We start from the raw sequence: 17,401 nt of genomic DNA on the forward strand, positions 1-17,401 counted from the left end.
ATTTATTGATTTACCAGAATACAGCCCACGTGATGGGATGTCACTTACAAAATTAGGTAACAAAAGACTGTGGCTTCTTTCTTGGGCACTAGCTCTCACTCTCTGTAGGGTCTCTCACTCTTGGGGAATTAGATGCAGTGTTGTGAAGAGCCCCACATGGCAGGAGGCCAAGGTTAATGGCCATGTGAGTGGACTTGGAAGTGGATCTCCTCCTGATCCAAGTCATGAGATGAAACCATAGTCCTGGCTAGTGGTTTGCTTGTAACTTCATGAGACCTTAATCCAGAGACATCTACCTAAGCCACACCCAGATTCGGGATTTATGGAAACGATGAGATAATACATGTTTTAAACTTCTACATTTGGGTAATCTGTCATACAACAGTGGGAAACAATATCAGTGCCTACTATGTATCAGGAATTGTTCTTAGCGCTGGGTGTATAGCACTAAACAGAAGAGACAGACATCTCTAACCTTAGAGACCATAAAGTAGGGAAAGGTGGAAAACAGACAATAAACAAAAATGACGACGTTTAGACATGTGAAATGGTAATAAATACAAGTGAAAAATAAACCTGGGAAGGACTCAGCAGTGCAAGACGTCAGGACTACTGCAACTTAAAATAAGATGCTCAGAGAAGAACTCACTGAGAAAGGAACACTTGAGACCATAAGGAAGTCAGGCAGGACCAGGCTGGTTATCAGAGGGAAGGTGGAGTAGAAAATGACAGGTCCTGACAGGTCCTTACTTTAGTAAGTTGAAGAGTTTGTTTGGTCCAGGTGGTTCATCCATTGTGAAGGGTCCCCAAGAGACAACAAGTAGAGTCTGAGTGTGATGCGGAGAGGATGCCAGAGTACTTGTGAACGGTGGCATGATTGGAGAAGGGCAGCTTAAGCGGGGAGGGAGAAGTTACGTGTGAGTGCCTAGTGTAGCCACGTGCTTTACAGGCATTCTCTCATAGACTCTTCGTAACGACCGTGCGGGTGGATGATGCTGCCGTGTTTGATGGATCAGAAGTTAAGGGACTTACCCCAGGCTGCTGGCATATAAATGATAGAACCAGTATTTGAACCTAAGTCTATCATATTCTAAACCTTGTTGTAAAAATGCAGTTTATACAAAACTTGCACAAATTCATTTCCATTTGTTCACTGGAACATTTCGATTTGTTCACTGTAACATCAGCTGACTTACAGCTGAGGACATTACGTCTGTAGAGGCCAGCAGGGCAGCGAGGGAGAGGCACCAGAAACACAAAGCTGAGGTGGGCCTGCGGGGCCACAACCTCGAAATGGCTCCACGTGTAAGGATTTGAAAGCAGATGCTGGCGTGACCTGGGGACAGCCTCAGCTTTCCTAGTTCTCCATAGCTCTTATTTCTAAATATATGCGTGGCTCAGGGTGAGGCTGCGTTGTGGGTGGGGGTTCGCAGAGAGCCAGTTCAGAGACGGCAGGAAGGGCATCCACTCCCCCGTCTTTCCTACGGCAAAGGCACCAGCGCCCTCGCGAGTTAGAATTACATACTAATGTGGTTCCGTCAGGCTGTACGGAGTCCTACACGCTGGTTTCGTCCGTTAATGGGGCGTTGTGGTAAGAATAATGAGGTGCAAACATTGAAAATGAGGGAAAGGAAACCATCTCAGCGAGCAAGGCTTCCTAGACACCTGACAAATCGTGACATGAATGTGTGAACCTCTCACCGTGGCTCCCCCTACTTTCCACTCCCACTCACTAGCGTTAAAATTTCCCCAGAGAGGAACCCTTCTGGTTGCGTATCACTATCCCGTGTAGGGCAGCCTCAGAGGGCAGAGAGTGGGACAGGTCATTGTCCAGCCTCTGTATGGCTGCCTCTGGCTGCACAGCCCCTGAGCCCATCAGCCGTGCTCAGGTTCTGAAAGAGGTTTGTTGCCAAGTAGATAAGCTATTTTAATGGGCTCTTCCTGGCTGGTTTCTCAGAGGATGGTGGATATATGAGGTCGGACAATTAAGTTTGCAAACTTGTTGCAATGATGTTGCTAACTTTTATTGATATCAGAGGGATTATTCATTATGAATTTGTACCGACTGGACAGTTAACCGAGTTTACTATGTGGAAGTGCTGAAAAGGCTGCATGAAAAAGTTAGACGACCTGAACTTTTCACCAACAATTCATGGCTGTTTCATTACGACAATGCACCAGCTCACACGGCACTGTCTGTGAGGGAGTTTTCAGCCAGTAAACAAATAACCGAATTGGAACACCCTCCCTACTCACCTGATCTGGCCCCCAATGACTTCTTTCTTTACCCGAAGATAAAGGAAATGTTGAAAGGAAGACATTTTGATGACATTCAGGACATCAAGGGTAATATGATGACAGCTCCGATGGCCATTCCAGAAAAAGAGTTCCACAATTGCTTTGAAGGGTGGACTAGGTGCCGGCGTGGGTGCAGAGCTTCCCAAAGGGAGTACTTCGAAGGTGACCGTAGTGATATTCAGCAATGAGGTGTGTAGCACTTTTTTTAGGATGAGTTCGTGAACTTAATTTTCTGACCTTGTAGCATTCACTCTGAATATTGTGACCTGTAGAAGTCAAAGAATTGACCCTTCAGTGTCTGTGAGTGTCACCTTGAAAAAATAAGGGGAACTAATGTTTCCTTCTGAAAGTCTGTCATAGTCATCCAGGCTGCACCTGAATACTGGTATAATTTAAGGTATAATTTAACCGGTTTCCTCCATTTACTTCAAAGTCAGCCTTCCGAACAGCTGCTTGAAGAGAAAGCAGAGAATATTTATTGTAATGTTACCCTGTAATTGTTCTCCCAGTCCTGTGAAGTAAATACTTTATCACCATTTTAACAGAAAGAAAATTAAGGCTCAAGGAAGTTAAATAACTGCTCTAGTGTCTTTTGAGAAAGAAGTGACAAAGTCAGGATTCACATATAGGCCTGCTCCAAAATCCTGTTTGCTCTCACTCCCTTCCTGAAAAAGTTGGCTGCAGAAGCCCCTTTGGGGTGACCGTGATTACTGGCCTGATGGGCAAGCTGAAAACTCATTCTCTGTTTGTGCTTGGAAAATCATTTCAGATTGTCTAAGGTGATAATTTAGTAAGAGAGACTGAAAATTGGCCAAATGACCATGTGCACAGTCCACTCGTGAGTGCCAGTCATGCCGCTGCTCCCAATGAGGCGTCTGGCGAACAGACGTGTGTCTGCAGCCCCCGCGGGCCTCTTCGAGGTGTACACGCTCCTTCCTGGGACGTATGAGTATGTGGGCTCCAAGTGCACAAGAGCTGGACATCACGGGGGCCACGATATACAGGCGAATAAAGAAGCAATCTCGGAATAATGGGCAGCAAATACCAAAGCATATTTTAACATGAAAAAAGCAGTGGGGAAAAGGAGTATGAAAAGAACCTCCCTACCGAGTCTCTCTCTCTCGCTTCACAGTTCTGAGCTGTTTATTGTTCAACTGTAAAACGTCAGTGACATGGACTCCCTTTACTCCTCCATTCTTTGTTCATTTTGTAAACTCCCTCCTCTCAATGAGTAGCCTTTTAAACTTATAAACAGATTTATCTCCTAATTGCTCTTTTATAAATACTTTCCTCTAGCTGTGAAGCAAAGGAATTTGTAATGAAAAGCCAAGCCCTCTCCTCTCAGCTGGAACCTACTGCTTTTTCAAGTATTGGTACCCATAGGCAGATTCCTGTCTAAAGGAGGCCATGTCAGGATGCCGGTTGTTTGGCAGAGCCACGGGGAACTCTTCGTAGATGAAGATGGTCAGCAAATCAATCAAAGCAGGATTCAGAATTGACGTGATCGATGACTTGTGGTGTGGGGGACGGAAGGGAGAAGTGGTTAATAGTTGAGTTGACGGGATCAGGCAGATAGCCAGCAGAGGCTCCGTAGTGGAAGAGCTGTTGGAGCTGAGGCTTAATAAAACGAGGATGTTTGTCGTGAGTACTACATGGAAAGATTAGAAGGGGAGGAACATTCCAGGGAGAGGGAAGGAAGGGCCTGGTAATGAAAACTCTCAGGTACCTGGCTGAAGGGTTTAGACTTTATCCTGGGCATGGATCAATTAGACGTAAGTTTTAGGCCAGGTAGTGACATTGTCAGATTTTCACTTTAGAACGATCACTTTGGTGGTGGTTAGAGAAGCAAACAGAAGGCACCAGCCCGGAGACAGGAGACTCCAATGTGAAGGGCATCGCGGCGTCTCCTGGGAGGGGACGACGGGCCCAGCTGAGGAATCGACACCAAGCTCACTAGGTTTGTGACGGTTGCGATGGTACAGGCACGTGTGCTGTCTGTGTTTGTTTTCATAATGCATTTTTAGAAACATCCTTTGAGGAAATTCTGTGCATTGTTTTACCTTTATTTCACTGAATCACCTGACAAAGTTCCTTAATTAGAGTATAATCAGTTTTTTGTCCAGTACACCTTGTCTGATGAGGGATTTTGTTCATGCCATCTGTGTGTATAAAGGACTGAGGGGTTGATACCAGCGATCGGCAAATGTTAAACAGTATCATGATGAGAACAGAGCAAAACCACTTTAAATCCCCACAGACCCAGGAAAATCTGGCAAATTCCGTATGTTAATATTGTGGCCTCTCAACACATGGGGTTGAATTGGATCTCGATGGATCTCAGACACATTGTAAATTCCTTTAATGGTAGCGTGATGATGGAGAAGGAGAGACGAATCTGTAGTCAGACCTTCCTAAGTTCCTGTCAGCTTGACCTTGGAAAAATTCTCTTCTGAGTTTCTCCTCTGCACAAGGGGGAACAATAATCACTACTCTATAAATTTAGATTAATTTTAGAATGTTTTTAGACACAAGTAAAAATCCCACTACATTGGATTAATGGACCAGAAAATGTACTGGCTCATGTAACTCAAAGGTCCAGAGGTGGGGCTGACCATAGGGCTGGCTGATTTGTCGATGGGTGTCATCAAGAAGCCAGTTTCTTGCCATCTCTCTTCTCTGCGGTCTCTGGCGTTAGCTTCATCATAAGGTTCTTTGCTTCAGTATAATGAGTGGCAATAATTAGGGCTTTATTGCTTCCAATTCACATCCAGCCAGATAGAGTGAGAGAGCTCCCCACAAACACCAAACAGAAATTCTAACCTTTATGCTGATTAGGCCACCCCGAACCAATCCCTGTGGCCCCTCGTATGCCAGGTCGTGATTACTTGTGGCTTGGATTAATCACTGTGGTGAGGGATGAGATCTCCCCGAGTGGTCCAGCTCTGTCGGGATTAAATCCGGAGCGGCACTGACCAGGTCCACACACACTGTGTGGCCAGCTCCTCGTAGGTTCGGCATTGAGTAGAGATAAGGAAGTTACCACAATATCTGGAACACATACTATTATGGGATTAAATAAAACAGTGCATGTAAAGATCTTGGAGCAAGTAGGTACTCAATATTGATTAGTATTGGTTGGTTCTCCTTCTGCTTTTCTTTATCCCTCTTCCTGTTTTATTACCTTTAAGGTCAAAAAATGACATTTGAGTTCTTTTCAGCTCAGTTTCAAAAATCTACTAACGGTGTGGTTTGGTTTTTAATGATCCTAAGTAGTTTTAAGTGTTGGCATAAGATCTGGATTTTCATGTTCACACTTGGTTTTGATATAAATTCAGTGGCTCTACCTAAAATGACCTTAATACTAACAATTTGTGTGGTGCAGCATATGTATGCATAGGATCCGCAGAGATTTTTAAATAGAAAATGGAACTGGATGCTTTCAGGCTTTGGTAAAACCCGTATATGCACGACGATGACTGACTGCAGTAACGTTCCATCTCATTCCTAACGTTGCTTATGTCCCTTTCTATGGAGATAAAGGCGACTTTGAAGCTGTTGGACAATTTAGGAAGGTATTAGCTTATGTCACTGCTGAGAGCGAGTAGGAAAAATGATAGCGCCATTTACGCTTTGCTGAAGACCAGTAATATTTCCGTGGTTATGTTACAAGGCAAAGATAAAGTGACCTTTGCATCCTGCGTCATTCATTTTCATTGTATTAGCAACTGATAGGTAAAGCAAAAGAGCGAAGTTACGGTGGTGGTATTTTTTGTTCAGTATGTAATTGAATGTGTCAAAACTTGCATTCTTGTTTTTGTGTTTGAATATCTAATTAACTATTAAAGCAAAATTAAAAAAAAACTTTAATTTTCATTTTCAGTTACATAATTAAGATGCTATTTTATAATATTCTATATTTACAATTTTAAAACAGTGCTTAAAATGCTATCCTAAGCATTAAGAATAAAAAATGAATAAGATCTGGGTTCTGCTCTAATGGACCTCACAGTCTAGTAGGGAAAGTAGACATAGAAATAAAGCATATATGTGACACCCAGGGATTAACCATTAAGCTATTGGTAAAACATAAAGTGATTTCTTTTTTAATGAAGTCAGTTAACTTTGATTTAGATAAAGTGATACCTTGTTTGTAACCCCAGTGTTTGTTGGTCTCTGCAAGTAACGTTGTCATCACTGGAGCAGATTTTCAGATGTTTTACAAACTATGAGTTATAACCCGCTAGTGGGTCCTGTAATTCAAATATTGTGATTGGCATTAAAAACAAACAAACAAGAGCACTATACTGCAGATTAAAATAGAAAAATCAGAATGTACCTCACCGCAGTAAGGGTTGCAATGTTGCATGAAACTTTCGTCTGCTTTTAACATCTGCATATGTGTATGTAAGTATATTGTGATATTATTCAGTTTTACTATACAATCTGTTTCTTACTATGGGTCTCAGACACAAAAGTTTGGAAGCTGCTGGGTCAAGTGACAGGTGCCTGGCTGCATACATCACGGGAAGTACATACTCCAGCAGCCGGCACAGACAGCGTGTTGGTGACTTTGGTTCTTTTACGCACATCATTTCAATCCAAACTGCCGCACTCTTCTTTCAGCTGCCCCACCCCCACCTGTCAGTCTTTCAGTGACCTCCTCACTGTCCCCCGGCCCTCAGTCCCAGGAGCCACCTCCGGCCATATCCCCCAGGTCACCACTGGCTAGTTGGTTCAGTCACTTGGCAGTTTAAAGTCCCGAGAGCTTACTATAATATGTCACACTTCCATGGCCATTGGAATTAACCAAGAGGAGCTTGAGCAAAATATAGGTTTCTTCCCTCCGATGCCAGTGCCTTCCCTAATCCCACAGATTGGGTCAGTAAATGTAATGGCTCAGGAATTTGCATTTTTGAAGGGCGCTCTGTTGATTTCAATACATGTGGTCTTAAAAATCACACTCTCAGGCAAACAGTGCTCCAAAGCAGTGGACATGAAACTATTTTACTCATGTGCCTAAGAGAATTTAAAATAACCTGGTTATCCTCTTACACACTCGATGGCCTTAGTCTGTTTGGGCTGCGATGACGAAACACCCCAGACTGAGTAGTTTTATAGACAAGACGTTTATAAAGGACAGAAATTTATTGCTCGTAGTTCTGGAGGCTGCAAGTCCAAGATAAAGGACTCAGCACGGTCAGTTCTGGTGAGAGCCCTTTTCGTGGTTCCTAGTTCGTGCCTTTTGCTCTCTGAGCCTCCTTTCTAAGGCACTAATCTCATAGTGAGGGCTCCACACTCAGGATGTAAGCACCTCCCAAAGGCCCACCTACTAATGCAATCCCTTTAGGATTTTAACATAGGAATTTGGGGTAGGGGGCGTGAAATACAAACATTCAGACCATAGCACTTGATATCTAATAAATTTTATCATAATTTTAAACTGTCACAAAGGATGACGTCATTTCCAGTACTTTAAATAATTGGCCTTCAAATTAAAAATTGTTGTGTAACTTGATTTGTACTCAGGACAATCTCCATTAACATAGTGATTTGATATCTACCACTGTCCCTTTAGAACATTCATATCTTCTGCAGTTGGAAAGGTTGCATCTTTTCTTTTTCTCAGACCATTTCTACTTTGTTTCCTCTGTCAAGAGAAATAAAGCCAGACTCTGGTTAAAGGTGGTAAAAACATTTTATTTAGTGATAACTCCTACAGTTGGAAAGAGAGTCCATGTAAACTGACTCTGACTTGGCCAAAGAAAAAGGCAGGCAACTTTTTAAATGCTGGGGTGTGGACTCTGAAGGACATCAAAGGGGGACGGGGTCCCTGTGACTGGGCCATCTGGGTTTGCTAATTGACACTTATGCGTATGTGGAAGACAGACAAACTTTTTATATCTTGATGATAGAAGCTGTGCAAGTTGGAGCAAGGTGCTTGCATTTCAAAGAAATGGCTTCAAAGTCCTTGAGGAGACAGTTGTGGGTGGCAGAAGATTTCCATCTCAAAGGCGCAGAGCCTGGATTTATAATTGCAAGCCTTCTAAAGTGACTGCTCAAGGAAAGTACAGAGCCCTATGGGCCTGTCACCAGGTGTTGGCTGGAACAAACAGTAAATTCTGCCGGCAGCACTGAGCTTTCTCAGGCTTTCTAAGAGGCACTGTGGTCATCCTAGAGACCTGGATGGACTCTGGCTGCTGAGGTCGCCCTAGAATTTGGGCAAGTTTCTTAGTGAAGGAGTTTGGACAGAGTCGTTTGGTGCAAAGTTTTTGCAGTTTGTTTTCATGTGATTTCATCATCATGCCGTATTTTTATGCTTTAAAGTCTTGTTTCTCTGCATCAAAAACAATTATCTCAATAGAAATTAACATTTAAAGTTTTTCTTGCGACCATAGGGCTCAAAGATTTTCTTTTTAAATTACTCTATATTGAGTTACTATTTCAATTATTGCAGTATACATTAGATCAGAACAACACAGATACAGTTTTTGATAAGTACATATTTATAAAAATAAACTTGTATTTAAAATGGACATCATAATGAGATGGGCAAGGCTTTAAACGCTGTTCTTAATTTAAGTGCCCTTGCACAACTATCACTTATGGCTAGATTGAGATTGCATTCGACATCAGTTCTTTCCATTTTACGTTTTTATGGATATGAATATTTAAAAACCTTGTTCACGTAAGTGGATGGGGAAGGGATTTGTCATAACAGTGCCACTCAGTTTTTTGAATGCTCTCCAAGTTCTCAGCCCCAAATCACACAGTGATCTATTGTTAAAAATTATTTTCAATGGTTTATCATCTGACCACTCAATTAGATTCTTCATAAATTGTATTGAAAGTAAAGAATTGGAAACTGTGTGACATGCATAAAGAAACGTGTAACCCAGACAGTGGAGTCCCCAGGACTTTAACTTATTCCTTTGTTTGGTATTCTGGAGCTTTGTCGAATCCAGGAGGATGTAGCCAAGTCCAGGACAGGAAGAACTCAGGCCCATGTTGTGTAAGTGGAGGCGGGCCCATTGCCAAAGGTTTGTTGAGATTGGACACCCTGGCCTCTAGCACGTTCTCTAGGAGATCAGTTTAAGAAAAAGTATTTATGGAAGGTGAAAATTTAGAAACCGATTCCCTTGAAACTGTCTGTGCTTGTGTGTCCTTTGAGAAGACTGTGTGTGCTGGTGGCATATGTACATCCCCAGTTTGAAGGCCTCTGGCCTAAAGGAGCATGTGTCAGTGTCCCAGCACGTGCAGCTCGTCCCTTGCAGGACAGTCCCTTGCAGGACAGTCCCTTGCCTGAACACACACTGAGGCTTTTCGTTACCCCCAGAACAGTGACTTTGCAGGTCTGGCGTGCGAGTAAGAGCAGAGGAACAGGAGTGTCTAATTCTCGTCAGTGAGACTGAGGAGGGGTGGTGGGGGGTCAAACTCCTGGGACATCGCGACCTTTTCTACAAACAGTTCTTCCTCGACTTCCCCAAATACACTGTTAGCGGCTGCCCTGCACCCACTCCTGCACTCCCGAGACTCTTGAGGGGTGCGCATCTGTGTTTGGTGGGAGAACATTCCGTCCCTGGGTGTTTGTAACAATAGAAGGTTGGGTGTCGCAGCCACAATGGCCTCTTAGAAAAGGCTTTAAGGCTTCCTGCTGCTCTGTTGGCCTGAAACCCGCCCCACCCACTGCGTCCCACGGCGCTGCTCATCTGTCAAGTGTGGCTTCCCGTGTTCCCCCTTTGTAAACACTTGCCTTTCTAAGATACATTGTTTTCTAGGTGCACCCACATACTTAATTTACACTTCTGTCACATTTTATGAATATTTATTTTTGTGTTTGGCTTTGTCACTCCCCGGTTTCCCCGAAAATAAGACCTAGATGGAGAATCAGCTCTAATGTGTCTTTTGGAGCAAAAATTAATGTAAGACCTGGCATTTATTTTTATTATATTGTATTATATTATATTAATGTAAGAGCCGGTCTGATAGTAAAATAAGACTGGGTCTTATATTAATTTTTGTTCCAAAAGACGCATTAGAGCTGGTTGTCTGGCTAGGTCTTATTTTTGGGGAAACATGGTAGCATGTATATTCTTCAAAGGTAGACACTGTGTCTTAATTTACATTTGTATCCTTGTGCCAAGACCAGGCCTAACGTATGGTAAAGGTTGAAGTGTTAGTGCTTGAAGGAGGCAAAAATGAAAGAAAAGTAGGGTGAGGTTTTACATGGAAACAAAAATGAGTGGATAGCTGTCTATCCTTTATTACTCAAAGAATTTTTTTTCAGTCCCTCAAATTAACTCTGATGTTAAAAACCATGTGAATACAATAATTGTGCTCTTGATTTTCCCATTGTTTTATTTAGCTGCTGTTAGCAAAGTAAAGGGTATGCAAACCCTCATTTTCCCACCTGACTGTAGGTAGCAACCACAGGTTTTAAGTCACCTGCTGTTTCCTAAATATCAGCCTTATCGTCTAAGTCTTGCTCTGCTCATTTTAAAAAGAAAAAAAACAGTATCTGCTTAGCAAGATTTATCAGCCTTAAAGTGCTCCCTTACCTGAAAATGGTAATGCTACTTGCATCACTCCTCTGCTTAAGCTCCTTTCTTTCATCCCTCCCCAGGCTTGAAGATAGATGATGAAGGACCGTCCTGTCAGCCTGGCATACAGGCCCTTCGTGTTGTCACCGCTGCTTAATTCTTCCTCGTTCTCTGACAAGCCTTTACTTGTACTCTGCATCTGAGACAAGCTGACTTACTCCCAGGTTCCCCACTTGCTCCTGTGACCTTCTGACTTCTTGGAATTCTTCTTTTCCTGTCTTACTGCCCACTTACTCCCGAGGATGCTGAGCTGTAGAGCCTTTCCTGACCTCCCAGCCCCTCACTTCCTGTTGGCACAAGTGCTCCTTCCAAAACGCTCCGTAGCATCTCCTACTTGCCCTGTTGTGGTTTTGTAATGATCGTGCTTCTGTGTAATGTCTTTTCTCTCTCTGTTTCCAACCAGACTTTGACATATCCAGGGGTGGGGACCTCGTCTAATTTTGTGTGTGTCGCCAGCACCCAGCCTGCGGCAAATGTGCAGCATACACTCAGTGGATGTATATTGAACGAGTCAAGTGAAAGTCACCGCTAGTGTGATGTCCTTGTGCCCCTTCCTGCGAGACTACTGATGACCACGGACTGGCATTGTCCTGATGGCGTACATCTGGTCCCAATTTGTTTCTGTTTCAAGTCTTTTCAAACGTCCTTTTGCAATTTTAGACTCGTAAGGCCCTCTGATAGGAAAAGTACTACAGAGGCACTGGTTTAGCGCATACTGGACCACAGGTTTCTGGGGACATGTCGATTTCAATGCACTTTTCAAGGTTCTTTTTCCCCCCGTATGTTGATCTGAACCGTTCAGTAATTTAGCAGCTGTTTTCTGTTTGTCTGCGATGTGCTAGACATTATATTAGGTGCTGGGGACACAGAGATTTAAAAAGCAGTTTCTACCCTGAAGGATCCCATTGTTTGGTCAGGGAGATGTACAACTAACCAGACAATTCTAATGCACGTGTGCATTGGGTGTTGCCAAAAAGCACTGCATGCGTCAGGGACAGGCAGGAGTGGTTTCTGACCTGGGGAGGTCATGCAGGGGTGAGTGCCGGACTCAGTCTGGAAGGGCAGGCCACTAGCGGCCTGAGAAAGGATGGCATTGTTTTCTCAGACACCTCTAGTTCCACATTTTTCTTTGGAATAAGGTTCTCTGCAGTACGTTTGTAAAGGGGAACCGAGAAGGACATTTCCATGTAAGCATCCTCAGCGTACAGTTTGCCTCCCGTGCCTTCTGCGTTCCTGCAGTTCAGATTCCATAGCTATAGCCTGACACTCAAGGCCACTTAGAGTTTATTCTCAGTTCAGCTTTCAGCTATCGCCTTTTAGTATTACAGATCGGGGGCGAGGGGTCTGTAAACTATGGCCTGCAGGACTGATTTTTACATCTTTTTAAAGGATTATAAAAACTGACCTAACCAACCAAACAAACAAGAATATGTAACAGAGACCACCTGTGGCCTGCAAAGCCTAACGTATTTTCTGTCTGGCCCTTTACTACCCCCACTCTACCTAAACTGAAGTGCTCACTGGTGGTTATAATACACCAGAAACGTTCCCACTTCTGCAACTCTGCTTTTGCCATTCTTCCTTTTTAAAATGTTGTCATTCGTTGAACTGTACATTCAACAAATTGAGCGTGTATTATGTGTGAACCATCATTCTGGGTTCTGGGAATCTAACAGTGATGGACAGTAAAGCAAGTAGAAACACAGCATGTCAGTTCTGAAGAAAAACGAATGCAGGGTCAGGAGAAGGAGCCTGAGCGACGCGCAGGAGCGAGCTGCCAGCGTGCCTGGGGGAGAACACTCCAGGCAGAGGGTCTGCAAGGAGGCCGCTGCGCTGGGAGGGAGGTGTGGAGACGGGCGGATGCAGGTGGGAGGGGTCGGTGAGGTGAGCAGCGGGGCTCGAAGGGCCTGAGGTGTTGCAGACTGGCTTTATTCTTAGTGAACTGGGAGGCCATTCAGTAAAGTTGAGCAGAGTGACAAGATTAGACTTCTGTTTGTAAAATATCACTCTCCTACTAGGTAATGCCGGAGTAACCAGTTACCCAGACTCACAGTGGTTTAACACAACCAAGGGTCACATTCCCTCGTGCTCCTGTTCCAATGAGAGATGGCAAAGGGCTCTATCCCACAGGTCCCTGTGGGTCCAGGCCTGCGGATGCTCTCCCATGTTGTATCGCTGCCACCTGGAGCCTGCGCCCTCCCCACCTGCCATGGCTGGGGGAGAAGGGAGCCTGGCTGACGGTGTTGGCTCCCAGATGGCTCACCACTTCTGTTCAGATTTCACAGGCTGGGACATGGCTCATCCGAGCTGCAAGGGGATGGGCAAGTGCCGTGGTGTCCTTAGAATACGTGTGCTTGCTAATTGCCACACTCTCTGCCACATTCAGGGACAGTTAGGACCATTGCAATACAGTTGAGATGAAGGCTTGGAATTAAAGTGGTGTCAGTAAAGGTGGTGGCAGTTAGGGGGAGCCTGGATCTATCTTGAAGGTAGACACCGTAAGACTGGCAGACGTCATGGATGATGCTTTAGTTGTTTTCCCCTTCCACCATCTTCCGTACTACTAAATGTGATTTCTTTGAGCTGAGTTCATGTTTCTATCTAATTTTTTTTTTCCATAGGGCCTGCAAAATAGATTTTTAATACTTATTTATTGAGTGGTGGAACAATTTGCCACTTTGATTTATTTTACAAAATCTGCATTTTTAAAATAGCAGTTGCAAATTGCTGCCAGGGAAGAGTTTTACAAAATCTTTGATTGATTATTATAATAATGATGTGTATGAATGACATGTTAATTCAGCAGGCTTCAAAAAAGAAGGCTAAGAATAAAAGTACCTTGTGGTTATTAGGGTTAGTAAAGAAATTGCTATTTTTCGCTCTGGTACATTTTGTCAATTTTTTTTTCTTTCGTGTTCCCTCTGTCACAGAAGATGTTAAAGAAAGTAAGTCTACTTGCTGTAAATTCAGTGTTAAACTTATATTTCTTAAACTCACCCTATAGTTTTTCAGCAATAAACCTGTATTTATAAAGTAAAGAGGTGAAAATGCCGAGTCAGAATAAAGCCCTTACATCTTTTATCATAATATCATTCTGCATCTTAGAGGTCCCTGCTCTCTCAGGAAAATTAACTTAGGGTTACATTTGTTTTACACTCTATATTCTTTTAAGTGTCAGGTTATTTAACTATTTTAAAAGATAATTAGAAATAAGGAAAAATCTTTTCTGATCACATCAGTGAGGAGGTCAAAAAATTTAACTCTGAAAAACTTCACTCGCCACTCACGGCCACCAGCAAGTTCCCCGGCAGGAGGGGCTTCACCGTGAGGCCCAGACGCGGTCACGCTGGGCCGTCAGAGCCTTCGTGCGTGTGAGGAGTGGGTGGTGCCTGGACGTGGGAGCAGAGGACTTGCCGATGGGCTGTCTGTCAAGGCTGAGGAAGCCATTGAGTCCAGGATATCTTGATACTGAAACATGACTAGGAATTGGCCTTGCAAAGAAGAAAGAGAAGAGTATTTCATTCAGACAGTAGGATCTGGAATGAAGCAGCCAGTGATAAAAAGTGTGTGTGCCTGGAGCTTAGGGTATGGCTTACATCATACGTGAGGCCAGAGGGTTAGCTTGGGGCGACCTTGTGAAAGCTCTTGAATACAATGCTCAAGAATTTGGGGAGCTTAGAAACGGTTTTCCCCAAACGGAATTGAATAGCAGAACAAATTTATTTGGAAGATAAAAAAAGAACAGGTGGAGGATGGCCTGTGTATTACATCAGTTGATCGAACTAAACCCCAGCTTCCATTTATTGAGCATTTACTATGAGTAAGAAGACATTTTGCTGATAGTTTTACATATTATCGTTTTTAATTTCTTAAAATGACACTGCATAGTAGGTGACATTTCCCGCATTTTACAGATGAAGACAATAGGCATATTGCCAGGTTTGCCTAGTCACCCAGGTAGTAAAAATTAAACGTAGGTTTTCTGAATTTAGTGCTCCTCCTACTTACCAGCCATTTCAGGTGTGGTTGATAATGGCAAGTTCAATAGAAACAGAGATTGCAGCTGGACTTAACCAAGGGCATAGAGACCTGTCATGTCTCCCTGTTTCCTGTACCTGCGAATTGCCTGCCCTGCCTCTACTTTCTTGCCATCTGTTGTTGAAACTCTTCCATCCCCCCTGTAACCCCATAGGCTGAGAGAATATAAACATTTGGCCAGTTAGTATATCCAAATAATTCCCCAAACCCATATTTCTTGGGGGAAACAAATGTAAGTGAATAGAAAGGAAGGGTGTACTATGCTATGTTCTCATTTGTCCTGGCTTTTGTTCGGCATTCAGCCAGCGTGCACTCTGTCATGCACTCTGTCAGACCCTGTGAGGAGGCAGAAATGACCAAGTGGAAGCCGTGAAAAGCTTCCACTTAGTTACAATTCAGCAAACACTTAGTTACAATTCAGCAAACACTTAGTTACAATTCAGTGGAAATAGCACTTTGCCAAAGATGGCTTTGACCAATATCTCTGTGGGATTAAGAAAATGTCAGCCATCTATGTTATAGAACCTTAATTCTATGTAGAGTGACTTCAGGGGAACTGATGGGAAATGGAGGGTTGGGGGAGGTCCCTCTCCCAGTGGTGCCATGTATTTATGTGGTGCCTATGCCTGCTATTCAGAATACTCAGGCACACAGTGACCAATTTTAAGAAAATTTAAAGAAATTTAATAGGAGACATAAAAAATTTTGTCTTAGTACTCTTTATCTGTTGTTATTTTTTTAAATAAATCAACAGAAAGTCCTCTTAAGGCTGTAGTAAAAATGTGCTTCCCAGTGGTTGGCATAGGCTAAAATCCAGGATCCAAAGCGGCACAAATCAAAGGACATTAGAAAGGCCCAGAAAGGCTTAGAGGTGTGTGGTGCCTCCATTAAAATGAGTTAAATTTAGGCTTAATTTTGTATTCCTGAGGCTAAGTGAGCTTAATATTTGTAATATTGTTACGAAAATATAACATCTGCATACCTAACAAAGTGACTGTCACATATCAGAATTCAGTAAATACTTGGTGAGTAAATGATTGAATACGTTATTATAGAATATTTGGAAAGTTGCAAACAAAATTGCTCACAATCTGAATCACTGATGTTTTTGTGTTTGTGTGTGTGTGTGTGTGTATGTTTTGTCTTCAGCCATATGCACAGGTCTAGTTCAGATTTTAATGTAAACAAGCAAGATAGGGACAATTTTATGATTTCTGATTCCTAAAATTTAAGATTTTATGGTAAACACTTTCCGAATGGTTACACTATTTCTATAATGCCAATGTTAATGACTGCATAATATTTAAGCTAGTAATTTATCATAAACTACTTATCATTTCTCTTAATATCAGGCAATTAGATTGCTTTTGAAGTTTTATAGTCTTATTCCAGTTAAAATCTTCACACCTATACTATTTTATTTTTTTCGAATTCTTTTCTTATAATAAATGATCAGACCTGGGAATTTTGGTTGTAGAAGTGACTCCTCATTTTTGCACTGTAACCAGTAATCTGTTTGAATAATAGTTTTATCATAACAGCCTGCTGTTGGGGATTAGCATTTTTAAAAATCTCTATTCATTAATTTAATAGTGCAACAGGTACCTCTTGTTTTTGTTTTCTTCACAGAAGAAAAACTAATATAACAAAAGTCCTACTAATTGATTAAAGTTGTATACCGAGTTTCCCCCAGAATAAGACCGAGTCTTATATTAATTTTTGCTCCAAAAGATGCATTAGAGCTGATTGTCCGGCTAGGTCTTATTTTCGGGGGAACACGGTATGTTAAAATTCCCCTTTTGTTCTCTCTGTCTCACTGACACCTTACCAAATAGGCCATGTATAATGATGTAGGGCCCGTTTGTCTCACTGTTCAATATTTTGTTGTTGTTAAAGCTATCTGTGGAAGCACGGAAAGAGATGACTAGAAAGGCTATTAAGACAGTCAGACATTTTATTGAGAAGCCAAGGAAAAGAAGTTCAGAAGAAGACGTTCAAGAAGCTAGTGATTCTAAAGTGACCTACGCAGATACCTTGAGTCACCTGGAGAAGTCGCTTGCTCACCTGGAAACCCTCAACCACAGCTTCATCGTTTCTCTGAAGAACAGTGAGCAGGTAATGAAAGGAAAACTTCTTCTGTTCTAAGTTTAGCCACTCAGATAATATCAGTGTATTCTTTCATTTGTCCTTTAAAGTTACGTTAGTAGTTTCACTAGGGTTTTCAATGTTGCAGATATCCTTGAAAATGGTCCTCAAGCCTTTATCCTTTAACTTCTTCATTATCACTTGGTTGTCAGTTGGGTTTTCATTTCTTTAAAAAGGATTTTAGGCCACTTCACACAATTGATAACCTGGGAGGAAGAGGTGAGGAGATGGGAGTGCTTGTGAAAGCGGAGAAATGGTAGAGACAGTGGTTTGCTAGCTCCACTTCTACCTGGTAGGTGTTATGCTCCCTAACTGAGTAATGA

The 17,401-nt window shown here is 42.6% G+C and overlaps 1 protein-coding gene across 1 annotated transcript in view; it reads left to right on the forward strand.

The window, feature by feature from the left end:
• The window catches only part of NBAS (NBAS subunit of NRZ tethering complex), a 272,797-nt gene that overhangs the window by 210,044 nt on the left and 45,352 nt on the right, over positions 1-17,401 (forward strand). The window contains exon 45 of the mRNA XM_033124755.1: positions 16,830-17,048. Within this exon, the coding sequence (XP_032980646.1) occupies positions 16,830-17,048 (219 nt within the window). The remainder of the gene's footprint in view (positions 1-16,829; positions 17,049-17,401) is intronic.

This window comes from Rhinolophus ferrumequinum, chromosome 13 (assembly GCF_004115265.2).
Source record: "Rhinolophus ferrumequinum isolate MPI-CBG mRhiFer1 chromosome 13, mRhiFer1_v1.p, whole genome shotgun sequence".
NCBI lineage: Eukaryota > Metazoa > Chordata > Mammalia > Chiroptera > Rhinolophidae > Rhinolophus > Rhinolophus ferrumequinum.